General features: G+C 37.9%; 2 protein-coding genes across 8 annotated transcripts; one reads left to right on the forward strand and one right to left on the reverse strand.

The window, feature by feature from the left end:
- Window positions 1-434: 434 nt before the first annotated feature.
- LOC143740314 (protein ATP1B4-like) lies at window positions 435-7,257 on the forward strand. 4 transcript variants are annotated; one of them, XM_077232447.1, is made up of 10 exons: window positions 925-1,173; window positions 1,314-1,441; window positions 1,719-1,963; window positions 2,054-2,276; window positions 3,787-3,915; window positions 4,727-4,843; window positions 5,177-5,376; window positions 5,601-5,657; window positions 5,828-5,920; window positions 6,008-7,257. In XM_077232447.1, exons 4-10 carry the CDS (start codon window positions 2,093-2,095, stop codon window positions 6,167-6,169), a joined length of 942 nt encoding a protein of 313 aa, XP_077088562.1. In that variant the 5' UTR covers window positions 925-1,173; window positions 1,314-1,441; window positions 1,719-1,963; window positions 2,054-2,092; the 3' UTR covers window positions 6,170-7,257. The 4 variants fall into 4 exon arrangements, with proteins under 4 accessions (XP_077088560.1, XP_077088563.1, XP_077088561.1 ...); XM_077232446.1 differs by lacking the exon at window positions 1,314-1,441 and having other exon boundaries at window positions 467-1,173; XM_077232445.1 differs by lacking the exons at window positions 925-1,173; window positions 1,314-1,441; window positions 1,719-1,963 and adding an exon at window positions 435-921.
- A 437-nt stretch (window positions 7,258-7,694) lies between these two features.
- On the reverse strand, window positions 7,695-17,477 carry LOC143740313 (lysosome-associated membrane glycoprotein 2-like). 4 transcript variants are annotated; one of them, XM_077232444.1, is made up of 7 exons: window positions 17,288-17,435; window positions 15,061-15,420; window positions 14,810-15,018; window positions 14,558-14,695; window positions 13,172-13,226; window positions 12,659-12,829; window positions 7,695-9,339 (listed from the first exon to the last, which is right to left on the reverse strand). In XM_077232444.1, exons 1-7 carry the CDS (start codon window positions 17,331-17,333, stop codon window positions 9,188-9,190), a joined length of 1,131 nt encoding a protein of 376 aa, XP_077088559.1. In that variant the 5' UTR covers window positions 17,334-17,435; the 3' UTR covers window positions 7,695-9,187. The 4 variants fall into 4 exon arrangements, with proteins under 4 accessions (XP_077088559.1, XP_077088556.1, XP_077088557.1 ...); XM_077232441.1 differs by having other exon boundaries at window positions 14,810-15,420; window positions 17,288-17,441; XM_077232442.1 differs by having other exon boundaries at window positions 7,695-8,912; window positions 14,810-15,420.
- Window positions 17,478-18,010: the final 533 nt, after the last annotated feature.

The raw sequence follows: 18,010 nt of genomic DNA on the forward strand, positions 1-18,010 counted from the left end.
GGTTTAGGGAGCGCAACGTGATCTGTATACAAATATTAAGCTTGACGACAACTTTCTGAATTTATTACGCTTTTGACGCCAACACAGACCAAAGCGGACCCTTATTTCACAATTTTGCGTTTGTCTCCTTAATGCGCGCGAATAGCTAATCTTTCTCCAGTTCAACAACCCAGCGAGTCAATGGGGATTGTTTAGTGAAGTGCATACTAAACCTCACTGTTCTAATGTAGACTAGTTGCTGATGCAGTACTTAGTTAGTGATTGACAACGGCAAATGCAGATCAGAACAGAAACTTATAAAGCTGTGAGTCTTTGCGGAGCTTGTTTCAGTAGACAATGAGATGTGGTGTGCGTGTGCAGAATTCCACACAACACCAAACGAAGCTTCTGCCAAAAAAACTCCACTTTGTATCCCACCCCTACTTTCCCTCTCCAGCTCAACTCCATTCACTATGATGCTCGACTCATAGCAAGAAGCTCCTCCACACCCGACATCCGTTGTAAGGGGAAAACTCAATGAAATTCACGACCATTTCTTGACCAGAATTAACGTTTGTTCAGCCAGCGTAAAGTGAACTTGAAGACATCACACCAGTGCCTTCATCAAGACATTATTTTGGGGGGCACTTTGAGCATTAATGTTTTCCTTCCCCCCTTTTCTTTCCTGAAGACAACGAAATATTCTCTTATCTTCACTTAAAAAGAAGAAGAAGAAGAAATAAGATTGAGCAATTATTTGACTTCCTTTTGACGGCTGCGGACTTAATTCGTGGACTGAAATCTCTCAGTAAATCGCTTGGACCGCTCGTATATGTGATTGGTTTAACAAGTACCTTTATTCTTCAGTGAGAGATCATGGAGCGCGACTCTACCGCGGGAGGGGCGGAGGACCTGCTCCTGGAAGACAAAGTTTCAAAACTGGCAAGTGACCATAACCACAATGCACCAGAGTAATGTGGTTACTTTTGATTAGGGATGAGGGCATTGCAATGACCATATCTTGCTGGATTTAGAGCTATATAACCTACAATAGAAAGTAGTAAACATTATAGAACCTATATAACGCGGTTTTGTAGGTCATTTTCTTTTGTATCATTTTTTTAATTCATTTTTGCTACAGAAAGTGACCGTCGAGTGTCACCAAAAGCGTTTCACCTGTTCATCATTATTTAGGTAAATTTACACTGGCAATCATTCATCATTAGTAGCCTATACTATTAGTATTTGATATATTGTAGTGGCATTTGGTACCTTAAAGGGATAGCTAACCAATTTTTCTTTTTAAATTCTGTCATCATTTACTCACCCTCAAGTTGTTCCAAACCTGTATGAATTTATTTCATCTGATGAACATAAAAGAAGATATTTTGAAGAATGTCGGGAACCAAACAGTTGATGGAGCCCATTGACTTCCATAAAAAAAAATGCTATGGAAGTTGAGGTAAGTAAATGATGACAGAATTTTCATTTTTGGGTGAACTATCCCTTTAATGAGCTGTTTACACCTGAACTCTCAAAAAGGGACTATTATTGTTGTAATCTAATGTAGGCAGTTTGATTCAATTATATTAAATATCTTTATTTCATGTTCGTTCGCACTGCAATGATATTGAACATTTTCTCAATGTAGAAATTAACATGAACCTATATTAATAAATGCTGCGAAAGTATTTTCACCAGTTTTTAAAGTGTATTTTTATGTGTGTCTTGATATTGAGAACGAGTGTGTAACATCTGGCTGAAGAGTGACCCTGCCGATCTTGTGCAGCTGTGAGAGGTTAGATCTCCCAACATGGGTCAGCGAGTGTGTGGGTCCTCTTCTGCGTCTCATAGATCAATGGGATTCTGAAACTTCTTTCATTCACACTGAATGAGATCCTACACTTGCGTTTAACTGTTTTGAAGATAAACATTTGTCTCCTGGTCTTTTTTAAGAGCATCAGAAGATATTATCTACATTAAAGTGAGTTTTTACATTTAATGCTTGTTGCAGGGAACTGATTCAGAAAATTATTTGTGAATACTATTTTTCAACTTTCCATCTTATCTTTAGCGTGCAGGATCACTTCATAAACACGAACTAGCTGAGGCCATGGAAGTGGAACAGGAAGGATTGGTAGAACATCAGCCTCTGGAGCAGGATGACCTTAACTTTGAGAAATGGAAGCCCAAGCCAAAACCCAAGAGGACGCTGCATGAGAAAATCGACGACCTAAAGACTTACCTGTGGAACGCCGAAACGAAGGAGTTTATGGGCCGCTCGGGGAAGAGCTGGAGTGAGTAATGAGACAAAATTGTATTTGAATGTACACAATGAGATACCTGTTTTAATGGCAAAACAGAGGGTATTTGTCTGTGGGTGAGGGAGTGCATCTAAATTGTACTTGGACTGTAAACAAAGTCTTCAATTAGTGAAGTTCTGTCTGGCCGTAGAAGCAAAGGCAAGTGAGACCATTGCTTATTGTTTTTGCTCATTATTTTCCATGTTTAGTGGAGTTATTTGTAGTGGGAATGAGTTGTGGGGATGAAGGGGGGATGAATTGTGCTTCTGCTCGCTCAGACAGAAAGTTTGTGTGTGTGTGTGTGTGTGCACGTTGTCACTGAGGGTGCATGTGTGCGTGCATGTCCAAGCTTACTGTTTACTTAGGTGCACAGAATAGCTTAGAGACATCTTGACAAAAACAGACTGCCTGGGGAATGGTCCTCAGTGGGAGAGCGAATGTCACAGTCCCTTTGCTGGCCCGGGATCACATTCCATTTACCCCTACCGTGCTTTCCTCTCCCTCTTTCCCAAAGCCCCCTTGACCTCCAGATCTCCTCCAACACGCTCTCAAATCTACGGCGCAATTTAACATGTAGTGTTTTTTGTGTGTGTCCGAGCTCAGAACTTTTTTGGCAGTGAGCATTTCCTGACGAAGTCCGACGATGACAGAGCGGCCAATCGCTGCAGCTAAATGTCCGGTTGCTGAGCAACACAGCAAATTCCCATTGGGACGAGTACTTTAAACAGAAATATGAAAGTATCCTGGGGATAGCGGAGGAAAATGTCAATGCACCAATGCCCTTGTATTGAGAGTGGATGTAATGCAACATCTCCACGCTTTAGATGGGCATGATATGATGGGGAATGTGCTTGAAGTGGATTAAATAAACAGCCGTAGTCTTCCTTGGAGCAGGGGAGGGGCTGCTGGAGTGCTGTGATGCGTGTCCCATGAAAGAAGAGTGCAGAGGCCTCACAATGCCAGAATGGGGTGATCGGGCTCCTTGGAGCTGGCTGTGGCTCTGTATGGCTGCAAAAGACCGTCACTATGATGGCAACCGGAGGTTCACTGTGTTCCTGAGTGAAAGGACAGCTGGGAGAATTTTCACTAGGCTCAAACAGAAAGGCCTTTGTAGCTGGGGGGTGCAGCTAGTCCCCGCAAAATTGCCTGCGCAGCAAAAGCGTCCCGTTTGACGACCTGTTCCATTCGATCAGCTGTTAATGGAGTCTTAATTGAAAATTAAAGGACAATGGTTGCGCTTTTTTTAACTCTCAAAGTTTCATTGACTTAAGCGTCTTGAACTCTTCTATAATGGAAAGGTTATGGAAAAATAATTACTAACAAATTAAAAAGTGTAGCGTATTTGAATGCTCAGTTGATTAAAAGAAATTATTTTATGACAAAATGTGTTAACCTGATCTCACATTCTATATATGCAATTCCTCGATATGTGAATCAGTTATTTTGATAAATACATACAAGGGGTTTCCTCAATGAAATCTTGCTTTATTCTTCTTTTTTTCAGGCCTTATTCTGCTCTTCTACTCAGCATTATACATTTTCCTCGCGGCCATGTTTGCTGGTTGCATGTGCTGCCTGATGTGGTCGATTAGTCCATATTCTCCCACCTACAATGACAGGGTGATGCCACCAGGTTGGAAAAATCAGCATTTTACTTTTTGAACTTTCAAAAAGCATGTACTGTGCAATAAAAAAGTCCTAGGCACGTTAATATTTTCACCCAAAAAATAGTTTTAAGCCTGTTATTTATAAATTTTGCTGTATATCAGAAGGAAATATCAGTTTACATGTCCAAACATTACTTTTGTCATTAATTGTAATAATCCAGTGAGATTTCTGTATGCACAAGGAGTCTGACAACAGCCGGTATGATCCACACGGAGATTGGATCTGACCATCATGAGTCCGTCTATGATTACATGAGAAAACTGAGACAGACTAAATCCTGAAGAACTGCAGAAATGTCTCCAAAACGCTTGAAGTCAAAGCTACAGTACTGTGAAAAGTTTTAGGCACTTGCTGTAAATTGACAATGCTTTCAAAAATAATATCATAAATAGATTTTATTTATCAATTAACTTCAAATAAATATTTTGTGTGACCACCCTTTGCGTTTAAAACAGCTTTTGTCCAGGTACACTTGAACATAGTTTTTCAGGTAGCTTTGCAGGTCGGTTTCTTGAAGGGTCTTGGAGATGTTGCTGCAGTTCTTCTGGATTTAGTGCATACAAAAATCTCACTGGATTATTACAATTAATGACAAAAGTAATGTTAGACGGATGGATGGATTATTTAAAATTGCACTTGCTTGGAGATTAATAATATTTTATTTTTTAGATTTAAAATAAAAATCATTATTCAATCATTATTTTATTATTCTAAACTGTATTATTATATAAGTACATAAATAAAATTCTAATACAATCTTCTCTGTCTCCTGGCAGGTTTGACAATGTCACCTCATGTAGAACATGTTGCTCATGGGTTTGACATTGCTTTCAACGCCTCTGACCAAAAATCATGGAAGAAGTATGCGAAAGCACTGGAAGCCCATTTGAAACGTAAGTCCTGCATGAGAGAACTAGCTGAACCACTAATTTAACAGGGAAGTTACGTTTTCTGTTCAGCGGGCACAGATTCAAATCGTCCCAGCACACTGTTTAACAAGTCCTGCTGTCTATAGAAATACTGACAAGGAGGGGAAACCCTTTTATTCACTCAGTGTAACTGTTCAGTTCTGCCAGGGCCCCACTTTTTGTGCTAGCCTGTAAGTTGTAGAGGCCAGGCTGGGCCTCAGCCATTGTTTGGTTAATTTATGTTCTCTCTCTCTCTCTCTCTCTCTATTTTTCTCTTCCATGTCTTTTATTATGGTTTCCCGCCATGGCCATATCCAGCCTATGATGATAAAGTGCAGGAGAGGCGGAACATTCCATGTGAAGGAAATACGTATTTCATGCAGGACGACTTAGAGGAGAGTGCCGAGCGCAAGGCATGTCAGTTTAAGAGGTCCATGCTGGGCGAATGCTCCGGCACGCATGACAAAGATTTCGGATACTCTAAGGGAAAACCCTGCATCATCGTTAAAATGAATCGGGTGAGATTATAATCGTGTGGTGGAACATACTATACAAAAATTATTTTGGTGGCAGAACAAAGCCCCCCCAAATACGGAATAAATACAGCTCTGAAGCTCTAGTGCCATCTTGTGGTTAATATAAGCGATGACTAAATGAGCACATCCTGCAGTTTATAATGTAATCAGTCCAGTCTCAATAGCTAGTTAAGTGGTATGTAAAACGCTTGACTGTTTTCTGACAGATTCTCGGGTATCTGCCTGGTCAAGGCACTCCAGTAAACGTTACATGTGGAGTAAAGGTAATAATTAATTACTAGTAGGCCTATAATAATGAATAGTAATAATTATTAATCCATTTATACTGTATAAGAATTTATACAATAACTATTTAATATATTACATAACCCAATTTCTTTGCAGTTTGTCATTAAACAGTGACAATTTTGGTTCTTCTCCAATGATTTTCCAGAAAGGGTCAACAGAAGTTCTCGGAGATGTCGAGTTCTTTCCAAACAACGTCTTCAACTTGCGGTACTATCCCTATTATGGGAAACTGAGACATGTAAGTGATCCTATGGCTATTTCACATCTCAGAATCCCTAAAAATTCAATAGCATTTCATAGTATTTTTCACCATTTCTACAAACAGGTAAACTACTCTTCCCCACTGGTGGCTGTGCGCTTTTCTGGAGTCCAGTCCGAGACCCAACTACATGTTCAATGCAAACTAAACGGCAAGGGCATCATCAACGATTCAGCAACCGACCGTTTCCTGGGTAGCGTGTCTTTCACTTTACAAGTGGGGGCGTAGGATCGCAGTAGACGTAGGGAAATTGAAATGAAAATTCTCAGAGTATGTATAATGAATGAAATAGCACACTGGGTGCTGTCTTTACCCATTAGCCCTCTGATTATGCCTCCGGCAGCCACTGTGCTATTCGTGTCAGAGCTGTGTTAATTGACTACTTTTTCAAACAAGGGATTTCCCAGTAAGCAAAGACTGAGGTTTATAGATCACATTCAGTAACGTAACATTCAGTAACGTAACATTCAGTACCCAGCCACTAGAGACTCACACCTGCCTTTGTTTCTTTATTGGATAAAATAAAAATATGAAAAGATGTCCAAATTCGTAGGTCACCATTATAGCTATAGGCATAATCACTCAAACGAACAGTCTACAGTGAGACGTAGGCAAAACAAATCTCTAGATCTGTGTAGATTATAGAATTAACATGTATTAAAACTTATATTGTTATTTTGGTAATTCAGATGTGTATATAACACATTAAAACAACTTTTTAAAAAAAATGTTTTTCTCCATTAAGTCACCGTCGCCATATTCCCCCTCTGGACGAAAAAAAAAGGCAGAAAATAACTTAACATTATCTTTTTACTTGCTCATTTATTGGAATAAAAATCAGATGTGGTTTAGAATTAATAACTGAAACTGTACATTTTTGGACTAAATGTTTTTTTTTTTTTTTTTTTTGGATACTAAATTTTGATTCCAGAGGCAAATGTATTTGACTGAAATCCCATTTCATAATTTTCAGAGCTTCATAATTTAATACAAGTTAAAATCTTTCTTTTGTCGAGCATGCAACCAACACTTCTTAAAACGAAATAGAGTATTTCACATAATTCATCTGAGTGAAAATACCTGCTGTTACCTGTAAGAAGGATTTCAACAGTATTATTTATTAATTGTATTTGAATATATTGACATGGTAAAAGCAGTGTAATAGTGAGATGGAAATTGGTTACTGCACATCTTTGTTATTCAGTAATTACAATGAAATATCCACTGGCTGACAAAGATTTTCCAGCTCATGTTTTTAAACGCACTCATGTTCTAGCATAAACAATAAAGATGGATGAGAATTAACCGGAATCAAACCTTTCTGCTCAGTTTTCCATTCTCTTTTAAAGTAACATCAGCTGTGATGTGTTTTGAAAATAATGTCTCTTATAATAAATTGCATGTGATGATCCTTTTCGTAGAATAAATGACAAAATGTTGAACCCATAAATCATACAAACAAAAATATCAGCACTACACACAATCTTCCATGCGGTCATGTGCATCTGATAAGCAGTTCTTGCTGTAATGCTGGTCAAAGAGAGACACTTCTATTCCAGTAAGAGAATCATTTATGACAGCAGTAATTTTTATAGGAACACTGCTGATCGAAGTCCATCAGGGGAAGCTTGGAGATTATGACTGTAAAAGTCATGTAAACCATGCAAGTTTAACAGATCAGGTCTAACACTGGGAAATGTTGATTTCATCAAGTCAGAGAGCAAGAAAGGGAACCAACAGAGGAAGAAAACTATACAAAAACAAATGCTATTTTATTGAAATTTTTCCACTTTGAAACTTGAACCAACATTCTTTACTTAACAGATATAGGTCCAATAGAACAAAAAAAATTGCAACTAAAAGGCACGTTATAGTACAACAATGATATTCTCTTTAATTGTGTTTGTTTTAATAGCTAAACCCTTTGGGCAGGAAAATAAAATAAAAGTATATCCATGAAATTGTCTGGGTACATTAACATTTTCACTATGCTGAGCAGGAATTAGACTGAAGATGGACTAGAAACTGTAGCTTTGGTCATAGAAACGGTGTATTTTGTACATTGTATGGGTGTGTTCAGAGAAATGGACAACTAAATTCACAAACCCATGTACAAACAGGCCTATTTAACACTTCCAACATTCCCTGAGAGGGACCTAATGAATCAAAAGCATAAATCAACAAAATCCTCTTTAAAATCCTGGTAAATTTCACACACACAAAAAAGTGTCCCTTTATAATACAATGTGCTAAGTGCAAGAGTGTGACTTATTAGTTCTGCTGATTAAGAAAATGTGCCAGTATACTTTTCACCCCCCACAAGATTACAATTACAGAACTAATTGGGCATTTACATTCAATGGTTAATAATCAAGGGATTCCTAATTCAAAACTTGCATCATTCATAATAGTTCACATGAATTTAAGTCACAGCAATCAGAACGGAGCATCCTTAGAGCAAGAAATCAGGGAGCTCATCTTTTTTTTCTTCATGCATTTAACATACAGCACAATGCCAGGTTATTTAGACAGCCTGTGCTTACACTAAACAAATTAATCATGCCAGTTGACATTGCTTCGAGTGTGATTAAGCAGAAATATACCACATAAGTCATAAAAAGTTTAAATCGTAAAGAGGAAATTAAATGATTAGAGCAATTAGACATGTTAAAAACTGGTGTCATCAGCAGTTAGCACCAGCAAGTGAGGAGGGTCGAGCAGTTTGCAGGGCAAAAGAAGAAGCCAACAGGACCAAAAGAGAGGAGGAGGAGCAAATATAAGTGGAAAAGGACAAGCCGTGGTTAGAGGTAAGATGGCAGCAGCTTGAGTTATACAGACTGGTAACCAGTGCGACTCTTCCGCCGGCCAATCAGGTAAGAGATAAGCACTAGGAGGATTAGGAAGCTGAGAGCCACACCCACAGCAATGGGCACGAGAAAACTCAAATCAGAATCCAGAAAGCATTCCTCCGCTGGGAGAAAAGGAGAGAGAAAGGGGCGGTGAGTGACATTCACAACAGAACTAATGGTTCAGTCAGACCGATGCAGAATAGGTTAGATTGTGCCATTCAGGCCTACCTTACAAAATCACCACATCATGTTATAAAATGTATTGGCAAGAAAATACAAATTCATATAATATGAATCATTTCAAAATAATTTTCATGTGCACAAAAAGACAAATAAAACTGATTCCTGAATTTCTGCAAGATTTGTCAGCACTTGCATGGACACTTGACATTTTTGATTAAGAAACAAATTGCTCATAGCCAGAGGTTTGACTTCTCTTTCTTCCAATCAGATAGGCCAGTAAGACAATAACAATGAGGACAGCCAGGGCAACTCCCACCGCTATAGGGACAATGAAGTTATCAGGCTCATCTGCTTTGCAATCCTCAGCTGAAAATAAAGAGAATGAGTAAGGGAAAACAGCCATTATGTTTTAAAGTGTTTAAAAATTCTTTAACATTTGCATGATGTTTGTGTTAAAGGATGAAAAGATGGCCCACACCAGTTTTAATGTATACACAATTGTTTTTCTACATTTATTGCAGCTAAAAGCTGATTAAAACAGCCATTTCCATTGCAAAACAAATTCATGAATCATACAATTTTAGGGTAGTCAGATAAGGAATCCCTTTTACAAGTTTGCTGTCAGAAAACGGTCACAAAAGTATGCGCAGGAAAAGTCAAATATAGATTCATTTTATTTAAAAAGTGATTGATAAGTGATAGGATGGCAAGCAAAAGTAATCAAGCAAGGCACAAAATTTGAAGGTTTAATTTATCCTGGCTATTGTGAAAAACATTTACACAAGATTCTGTGCAGGTGCTGCATAGACTAAATTAGAATGGTGCATAAACCATGGAAAAATTCACCACAACTGAAAGGGGGAAAAAAACAACTGTGAAACCTAGAGCCATTATATGCGATAAATGCTAAAAGAATATAGACATAAGAGAAAGCAAATAACATTCTGAAAAGGCTCAGCAAATGAAAACCAAAACAAGTCATGTATAAATTGGGGGGGGGGGGGGGGTTAATCAATCCACAGCCACTACCAAAAGTGGGTTCAAGCTGGTGCAAAAATTGATCTCGCAGCAAATACAATTCACAGTAGTATTAGCAAAAAGCAGCATATCTTTTAGGCTATAGTAGCTGTAAAGAATTCAAAGTTACTGTAAAAGCGAACAAGATTTTTAATTTAGAACTCATCTTCCCTTTTTAACCCCAAAAAAAACAATTTACAAAACATTCCCAAAAACTATTTAGTAACAGCATTTAAATGCAAAAAAACAACAACACCAGGCCTACTTTTATTACAATGGTTTGCGTTTTTAAAATGCTTGTCATGGAAGTTTAAACATCGAAGCATTTGTTTTTCTGTTCTAGAATTTCAGTTGTTGGAAAAGGCCATCCAGCATTTTTAGATGTTTTCTCAGTGTAGCAATCTCCCGCACAGCCACTCGAAATACAAGATGACAGACACATTGCAAAAGCGCATGATCTCAATAAAAGTCAGTTGTCCAGCCACTATAGTGCACAGTAACAAGCCGTTTCTGGAAGTAATTTTAATATTTAACCAAAATGCTACAAGACAGGTGAATAAAACACTGTTTCAGTTTAAAGCTGTGGATACAGTAATGATGGGCACAAAAATAAATGATAAAATATTCAAATGAACAAAATTGAAGGAATGTCTAATAGAAGCAAGTGCAGGGTCTGATATGGAGCAATGAAACTTTAAATTAGCCACACAACTTTGTTCTTGCATATGAATATTTTGAATAGCATGGTACTACGACTTGCACTTACGATGAAATTGTAAAAAGACGATGCACTTACTTCTTACTGGGGGTGTGGGGGGGGGGGGGGGTGATGCAGACAAAATGTATTCACAATAGGGAGCTCTGGTCCTGGAGTGCCACTGTATCTTTAGATTTTAATGTGTTGCAGTTTAAGGGGCCAGTGGATTATTAAGGACACATTTTTTTTGCCTCCTGTGGCCCTGTGTCAGTTGCCAATTGAGATTGCACAAAAACCCACAATATTTACAATGGTCCAGGAACAGATTGCGCATCCCTTAAAACACTCAGGATTTGATTCTGTTGCATTATAATGTCTGATATCCAACATAGGTCCTTCGTCGACCAATCACGTATGCAATCACAACAATGAAAATCAAACCAGCCAGAGCGGCACCAACAATGATTGGGATTAAGAGGCTGGTGTCATCCATTGAACATTCATGGGCTGCAGACAAAGAGAACATCAATGAACATAAGATGAAGCTGCCATCTTTTCATTAATACCACTGCAGATATTCAACACTTCAGAAATAAATCACAGACACTTGATCTGGTAATACTGGGACATTTCTTTGAGACCTCATAGATAGTTGTAGAATTAACCATTTGTTATAAGAGAGAAAAAAAGCTATATATAGAAATAATGTGTGCTTGCGCAGCAAATCAATATATTAGAATTACTTCTGAAGGATAATGTGACACTGAAGATAAATAATTGTTGAAGCCTTGGAGAGACACTTAAACATCCTTTCCTCACAGTGAGCATACAAAAAGTAACTTATTCAGATCTATCAGGATTGATTGCAGGAAATTTCAGACCTGTCATTCATCTTTCTGTTTAAGTCAAGTAAATTTTGCATATACATCTTACTATCAGTTATCTTGGTGTAGCTATTCACAACCATTCTGATATGATCACAGAAACAATGAGTCTCATTCACAAAGCATACGCATAAATTTGAATGAAATGTGCATATGAACGATTTTAAGAACAAACACGATTTACCAAAAGTGTCTTAATCTATTCTAAATTTACAGAAAAACATTGGAACTGAAACCACACGTATGCAAAAAGCACTTACTCCCATACGGCCTTATCATATTAAGTTATTTCATCCTAAAATGACTAATTATATTTAAGTACGTTGCATTAATTGGATTATATAATCCAATATGTAAAACTATATAAATACAATCCATCATAAAGTTAAAGTAAGAAAAGCCGCAAGGTTTCTCTGAAGAACGCAGATATATGCGCGTGTACAGCTGGCTAATGAGAGGTCTGTATAAAAAGGTGTTGTGAGAACTAGCAAGAATGGCACACTCTGCATTGCTCAACGACCAGGCGAGAGCACATCTGCAAAAAGCATTAAGTTTGACAAGTGATTAAAAGCTGCAAGGAGTGTGCACGGAACACCCTTATATGGAGATGTTTGGGCACGTTTTACGCAAATGACTAACCTTGAGCACATACCCGCTCATTTAAAACTCCAAATTCACACATCAGAATGAGGTAAAAAACAAACTCATGTGAGTTCAAATGGGTTGCGAATTAGGTGGAGATTTTTCATGAGAATTTCTCCTATGCGTACAAATAAGAAATAATCTACGCAATAAGTGAATGAGACCCAATGGGTTTATCAGATTGCTGTGCCTGCATTTCAAAATTCACATCAACAAGTGAAAGATTCACACAGAACTGCTTTGGTTTTCCAGTGGTCACAAACCACTCTGAAAAGCAATGCGCATTGAAACTGAGACTGAGCTGTAGTGGGAGTAGAAAAGTATCCGATAAGTTATAGCACTAAAGGACACAACGCATATAAAAAACATTAATGCATAACTGGACTAATTCCCTCCGATGAGGTAATTGGCTCAGCTTCATTCTTTAGAAATCACAAACGCATACCTGTGCCAAACATGTTCTTCTGGACTGCGAAGGGCTGCACTTGTAGCTCGAACGTGTGGACGGTAAGCTTGTCGGAGATGTTGTAACTCTGCTCTTTCCTGCACATGTATGAGCTCCCAAAAGATGCCTCCCACAGAGATAGATTATGATTGGAATCCCTGAAAATGCTCCCTGTTGAGGCCACAAATCAGAGGACAGAATGTGATTACATAAGAAATGCTGCATCTTTAAAGGTGCTGCATTTCTCAATATATTTGCATCATATTGCTTTAGGCTGATAGAGAATTTCTGTAGCGGTCGATATTGGCCATTTCATTGTCGAGAGTGGAAATTAGTGAACACATTTGAGCATAATCACCAATTTAATTCTGGTAAATGTAATCTTCAGCAAATATCCATTTCTCACTGTAAATTATAATAGTGATGCCTAAATTCACTTGTAACATTAACTTTTAGGTGTTGCATTAACTTTTGGCCATTTATTGGCAACAGTTTTCACATTAAAAATCTTACCATTTCCAAGATCAACAGAGAAGGTCAAAGCATGTAGATGAAACTTCTGTGAAACCTGTAAAAACAAATATAGCAACCTGATATAATGTTGTAACATGTTGAATTGGCAATTTAGTATTAATTTGTATTAAAACTTTAGATTGTGAAGCATGCATGGACCACCCCAATCCCATCCTTAAACCTAACCCTCAGTGGGGCGCGAGCAGATCGTGCAAAAATTGTATTGCACAAATTCATAAAAAGAAACCCACAGTGTACAATACTTTTAGACCACCTGTGGTGAAAATCAAGTTAAAGTATATAAGCCCATGTGGTGTTTTTAAAATGTTTTAGACCAAACCATGATGTGTTCATTAGTCAACACCATTGCGGAGTAAGTCAAGGTGAATCCTGTCAAAGTGCAGGGCATTTCCTATTCTTATGTTTGTTTATAGTTTAATGCATTGCCAGCTACCCCGGCTATATTCATGGTGAGACTCATTTGATGAAAAAAATTAAAATAGGTTTTCAAATTTTATTGTAGATGAACTCTTTGACTTTATTTTTCAGTTGAGTCTAATCAAAATATGCTTCAGTGATAATGGATTCTTGCACGAGCGCATCATGGAGGATCTTCACCCGTTTACAGAAACATGAGTTAGTCTGGACTGCCCTATTTGACTAATATTATCTATTATTCTTATGCTCGGTGGGCATTTTAACACATTGAGCAAAAGAATGCCTTTATGAAGGGACAGAAAAATTAGGTTTATATAGCGGGTGGATTATGTACATGAGGCGTGTTACGATGTATTTATGTATTATGTCTTTTTCCACTGAGTCTCTGATGTTTAAAGCATTAAGGATGCTGATTTTAAGGCAGTGGTCTAACTCCCGAGAAGATGAAAGGGAACATGGTTTGTAACATTAGCTACACATTATTAGCCGTTTAATAACAGTCCAGCAAAAGGCTAATTATATCAATTACTGTTATGCGTCTAACGTTGTAGTGCGATTTATAAAACGCATTACCATTCTGCTACATCAACTTTTAGACAAGCCTGAATAATTCGCTCTTCCTCTTTCTTCTGAATCAGGTTCTGGTTCAAAAATATGGCTGAATTAAACCAATATTTCCACTTGTATTTATTACAGTTGAGCGACTAATTTGCATTTTCATGGTTCTGCATATACTAAATTTAACAAGGTGTAGTTAAATTAAGCCATGAGGAAATTACCCAACAAAAAAACTCATTTTATCAAAGATGAGTTAAGGGACAAAATTGACTGCAGGGGGACTTGAAGAACTGCCAGGAGTGTGCATTAGTCAGAAGACAAAAACAATCCAACCCAGAACATTTACCTCACTTATGACAATATATTTGACTCGCTTCTTTAAAGACTTACGTTTGTGAAGACAAAATGAACAGTCATTTCCTTTGACTTCAGTACAAGGGAAGAGTCACTTCCACCAATTCCACAGGTTCCACTTGCTTCCGTTACATTAGGACTTGGGTCAAGATTAAGAGTCTGAACGCTGCCATTCTAAACAGAAAGAATAAAATAAGACTAGCAGTGGCGTGAGAGTTTATTACAACAAATTTGCAGTAAAAGATAACAAAAATACGCAGTCCTCTATACAGATCGTTTTATACATACCCCACTTATTTTGACGCTGAACTGAAGGCCCATTTTTGCCAAAAGACAGGCTGAGACATTGTCAGACTTGACGCTGTAGTTTCCAACAGTTGGGTTGGGGACAGGAGGAGTGGTCGGGGGAGGAGTCGGGGCTGTTGTAGCATTTGGGTGTGTGGTAGTTGGTGCTTGAGTGGTAGAATTTGTTGTGTTGCTATGCATGGTTGTTGGAGGTTCTGTGGTGGCATTAGTCGGCGTGTGTTGTGTGGTTGGAGGTACTGTTGTGGCATTAGTCGGCGTGTGTTGTGTGGTAGTTGGAGGTACTGTGGTGGTATTAGTCGGCTTGTGTTGTGTGGTAGTTGGAGGTACTGTGGTGGTATTAGTCGGCTTGTGTTGTGTGGTAGTTGGAAGTACTGTGGTGGTATTAGTCGGCTTGTGTTGTGTGGTAGTTGGAAGTACTGTGGTGGTATTAGTCGGCGTGTGTTGTGTGATAGTTGGAGGAACTGTGGTGGCATTAGTCGGCTTCTGCTGTGAGAAAGTTGGGATCACACCAGCAGGCATGACTGGGAGTCTGCTTGTACTGGTCTCTGCTGCAGGTAGCAGTGATGTCACCAGATCATCAGCATGCACAATACCTGTGGAGGGTGAAAGCAGAATATTAGAAATGAATGCATTTATTTACACATGCTTCACATCGTTGTGAATTGTGACACTGGGAATGCACAAACCTGCCCGTTTAACTTTTCAAAATCTATTTTAACTTATTGTATAATAAACACCATAAAATACATGAAGACAGTTACTGGTTCAGCTTACCCAAAGTGAAAGAATTGAAGCACGCCAGAATCTTTCAACCACCTCCATGCATAGGGAAATAAAAACCGCAATCCAAGCACATTCCAAAAGCTTTCCTGACAGCAAACTGACTCTAAAAGATTGAATTTGATCTACTGTTGTCTAGGACAACTGACTTAAGGCTGAAATAGGCCTACACAACCGCTTTTTACCAGATTTTTCTTTGATCTGCTGATTTTGGGCAGTCAGTTCAAATTTCAATAAAAAAAAAAGGTGTAAGATGGGCACAGATTTTGTAGCTTCAAACTATTTTATAAATATCAGACATGTTTGATATTGAGTTTCATCTAAAAACATGTACTGTCTGTGCAAGTACAACATTTGAATTTACTTTGCAACCATTTAAAAAAAAAAACTCTAGATGAGTATGACACATTTCAGAATGTCTCAATTTTTCAAAAACTAAGTACTAGGACATTACTCTTGTCATACCGTTTTTCACATAATGTATATAGCAGGGAACCATTCAATTTTAATGCAGCGACTGTCTTCGTTTGTCATTGAATGACTTTGATTTGAATTTGTCGGATGAATTTCATCTCTAAGCAACAAGGCGCACATTTATCCACAAGTTTGTGTTCAGAACGACCTAAATGCCTGGTAGTGTGTGAAACTCAATCATTTAGTGTATGATGCCCAGTTTGACTAACCACTTACAAATCTGGCAAGTGCATGATGCAAAGCGTTTTAAAATGTGTTCAGATTTTAAAGTTGTGTAAACCTTTCCAGTTTTACGATCATGGGCACTTGGTGACTGTCCCATCGCTTGATTAAATCATTAACATTGGTCATCACACAGAAACCCATCACATGATGAACAAGTGTGGCAGATAAATACACAGAATAAGCACTTCAGGGTCACATGCTTGTTACTTTAAATGAGTCAAGTGAGAAGATTACGCTGAACAAATAAAACAATTTTTTTTAAAATAATTGCCAAATTGATGTTAAAGTTATTCATAAAGGCATTCATAAATATTTAAACACGCCAGTCTTCTCAACACAATGATCTCGGTCACAACGCATTTCATTTAATCTGATCATATTTAACACTTTAGTTAACATAACTGCACATGATTTACTGGCTTTTTTACTACCTAGCTTGAATTAACCCGGCGGTGTCTGAAAACCTAGTGAACTTCCAAATTAGACACCAATAAGATACTGGATATCAACACTTTAAATGTTGAGTCCAGGATGCCCATGTAAGTTAAGTTAGACAGCGACTGGGCAGAGAAACGGCCAGGAGTTTGTATATAGCTCAATGCTCATAGTTTTACTAATTATACAATATTCAACGTTTCCTAAACATTTTAACTGTTTTTTGTTTTAACCTAAAATCGCTGCTACTGCTGATGGTATCTATTAACGTATTTTTTTAAATAATTTATTTATCACTTGAATTGTATAAATGGTTTTTAAAACAATGCAAAGAATGTAAAACCGATATAACACAAGCTGACAGTCTTTATGATTATCTAACGCGCTTGCTACTGGCGTAGGTAAAAATTCACGCTAGCAGCTAATGCTAAAAGGTTCTCGCGCTCCTGTGGGCCTGCGTAAACCTCTCAAAAATAAACTTCAATGTCTGCTTTTGAAACGTGACACCATCTGAAATGAAGTACTCAACAAAATAGTCGTACGTACCACTCAGCAGAAAAAAGAGCAAGGTCACACAACCGCGGACAGCCATTGCGACGGGTTGATGGTTCCTCAGAGCAGACAGAGAACGACGCCCGAACTGAGTGTGACCCGGTTAAGCAGCAGCTGAGCGTGTGACTGTGAGCTCAATCTCAACCTGCGCTCATTTAAGTCATATGACACGACTGCTCTCCTCCTCCTGCACGTGCCCTACGTCGAGTTTACGAATTACTGTTGATTTACCAAACCTGTGTGTAATTAATAAATCAGACACAGAAATGTGATATTCCATCCTGTATCAGAGCCCAATTAATAAACAGACCATTTGTCTTGTAAACAACAGTAACATACAAAAAAGTAAAGTTTTTGCTCTGTGTGAAGGTGTTAATGTTATGAAAAATAGATATATGTTCTGATCACAAAAAACTATTACAAATATTATTATAGACATTATATTATTAATACAAAAAAAGTATCCATGTAAGTGCTGATTTCCTTCTGACAGTCATGTTTAAAGCACATTTTAGCATCTTTTATTTTGATATGTTGTGCATAAGTTTTTTTCTCAAGTTGACAATTAGCGTTTATAATTCTTGCTTTATTAGCTTTCATGTGGGTGAACATTTAATTTGAGAAAAGTCCTTTAGCCACGTGTGAAATGCAATATCTGAGGCTAGCTGTCATATTTGTTTCTACTTCTTTTGCAGTGAATAATTTATAGTTAGGATC

Source organism: Siphateles boraxobius, unplaced genomic scaffold (assembly GCF_051911475.1).
Source record: "Siphateles boraxobius isolate OS27281-9 unplaced genomic scaffold, OSU_SipBor_1 17, whole genome shotgun sequence".
NCBI classification, from domain to species: domain Eukaryota; kingdom Metazoa; phylum Chordata; class Actinopteri; order Cypriniformes; family Leuciscidae; genus Siphateles; species Siphateles boraxobius.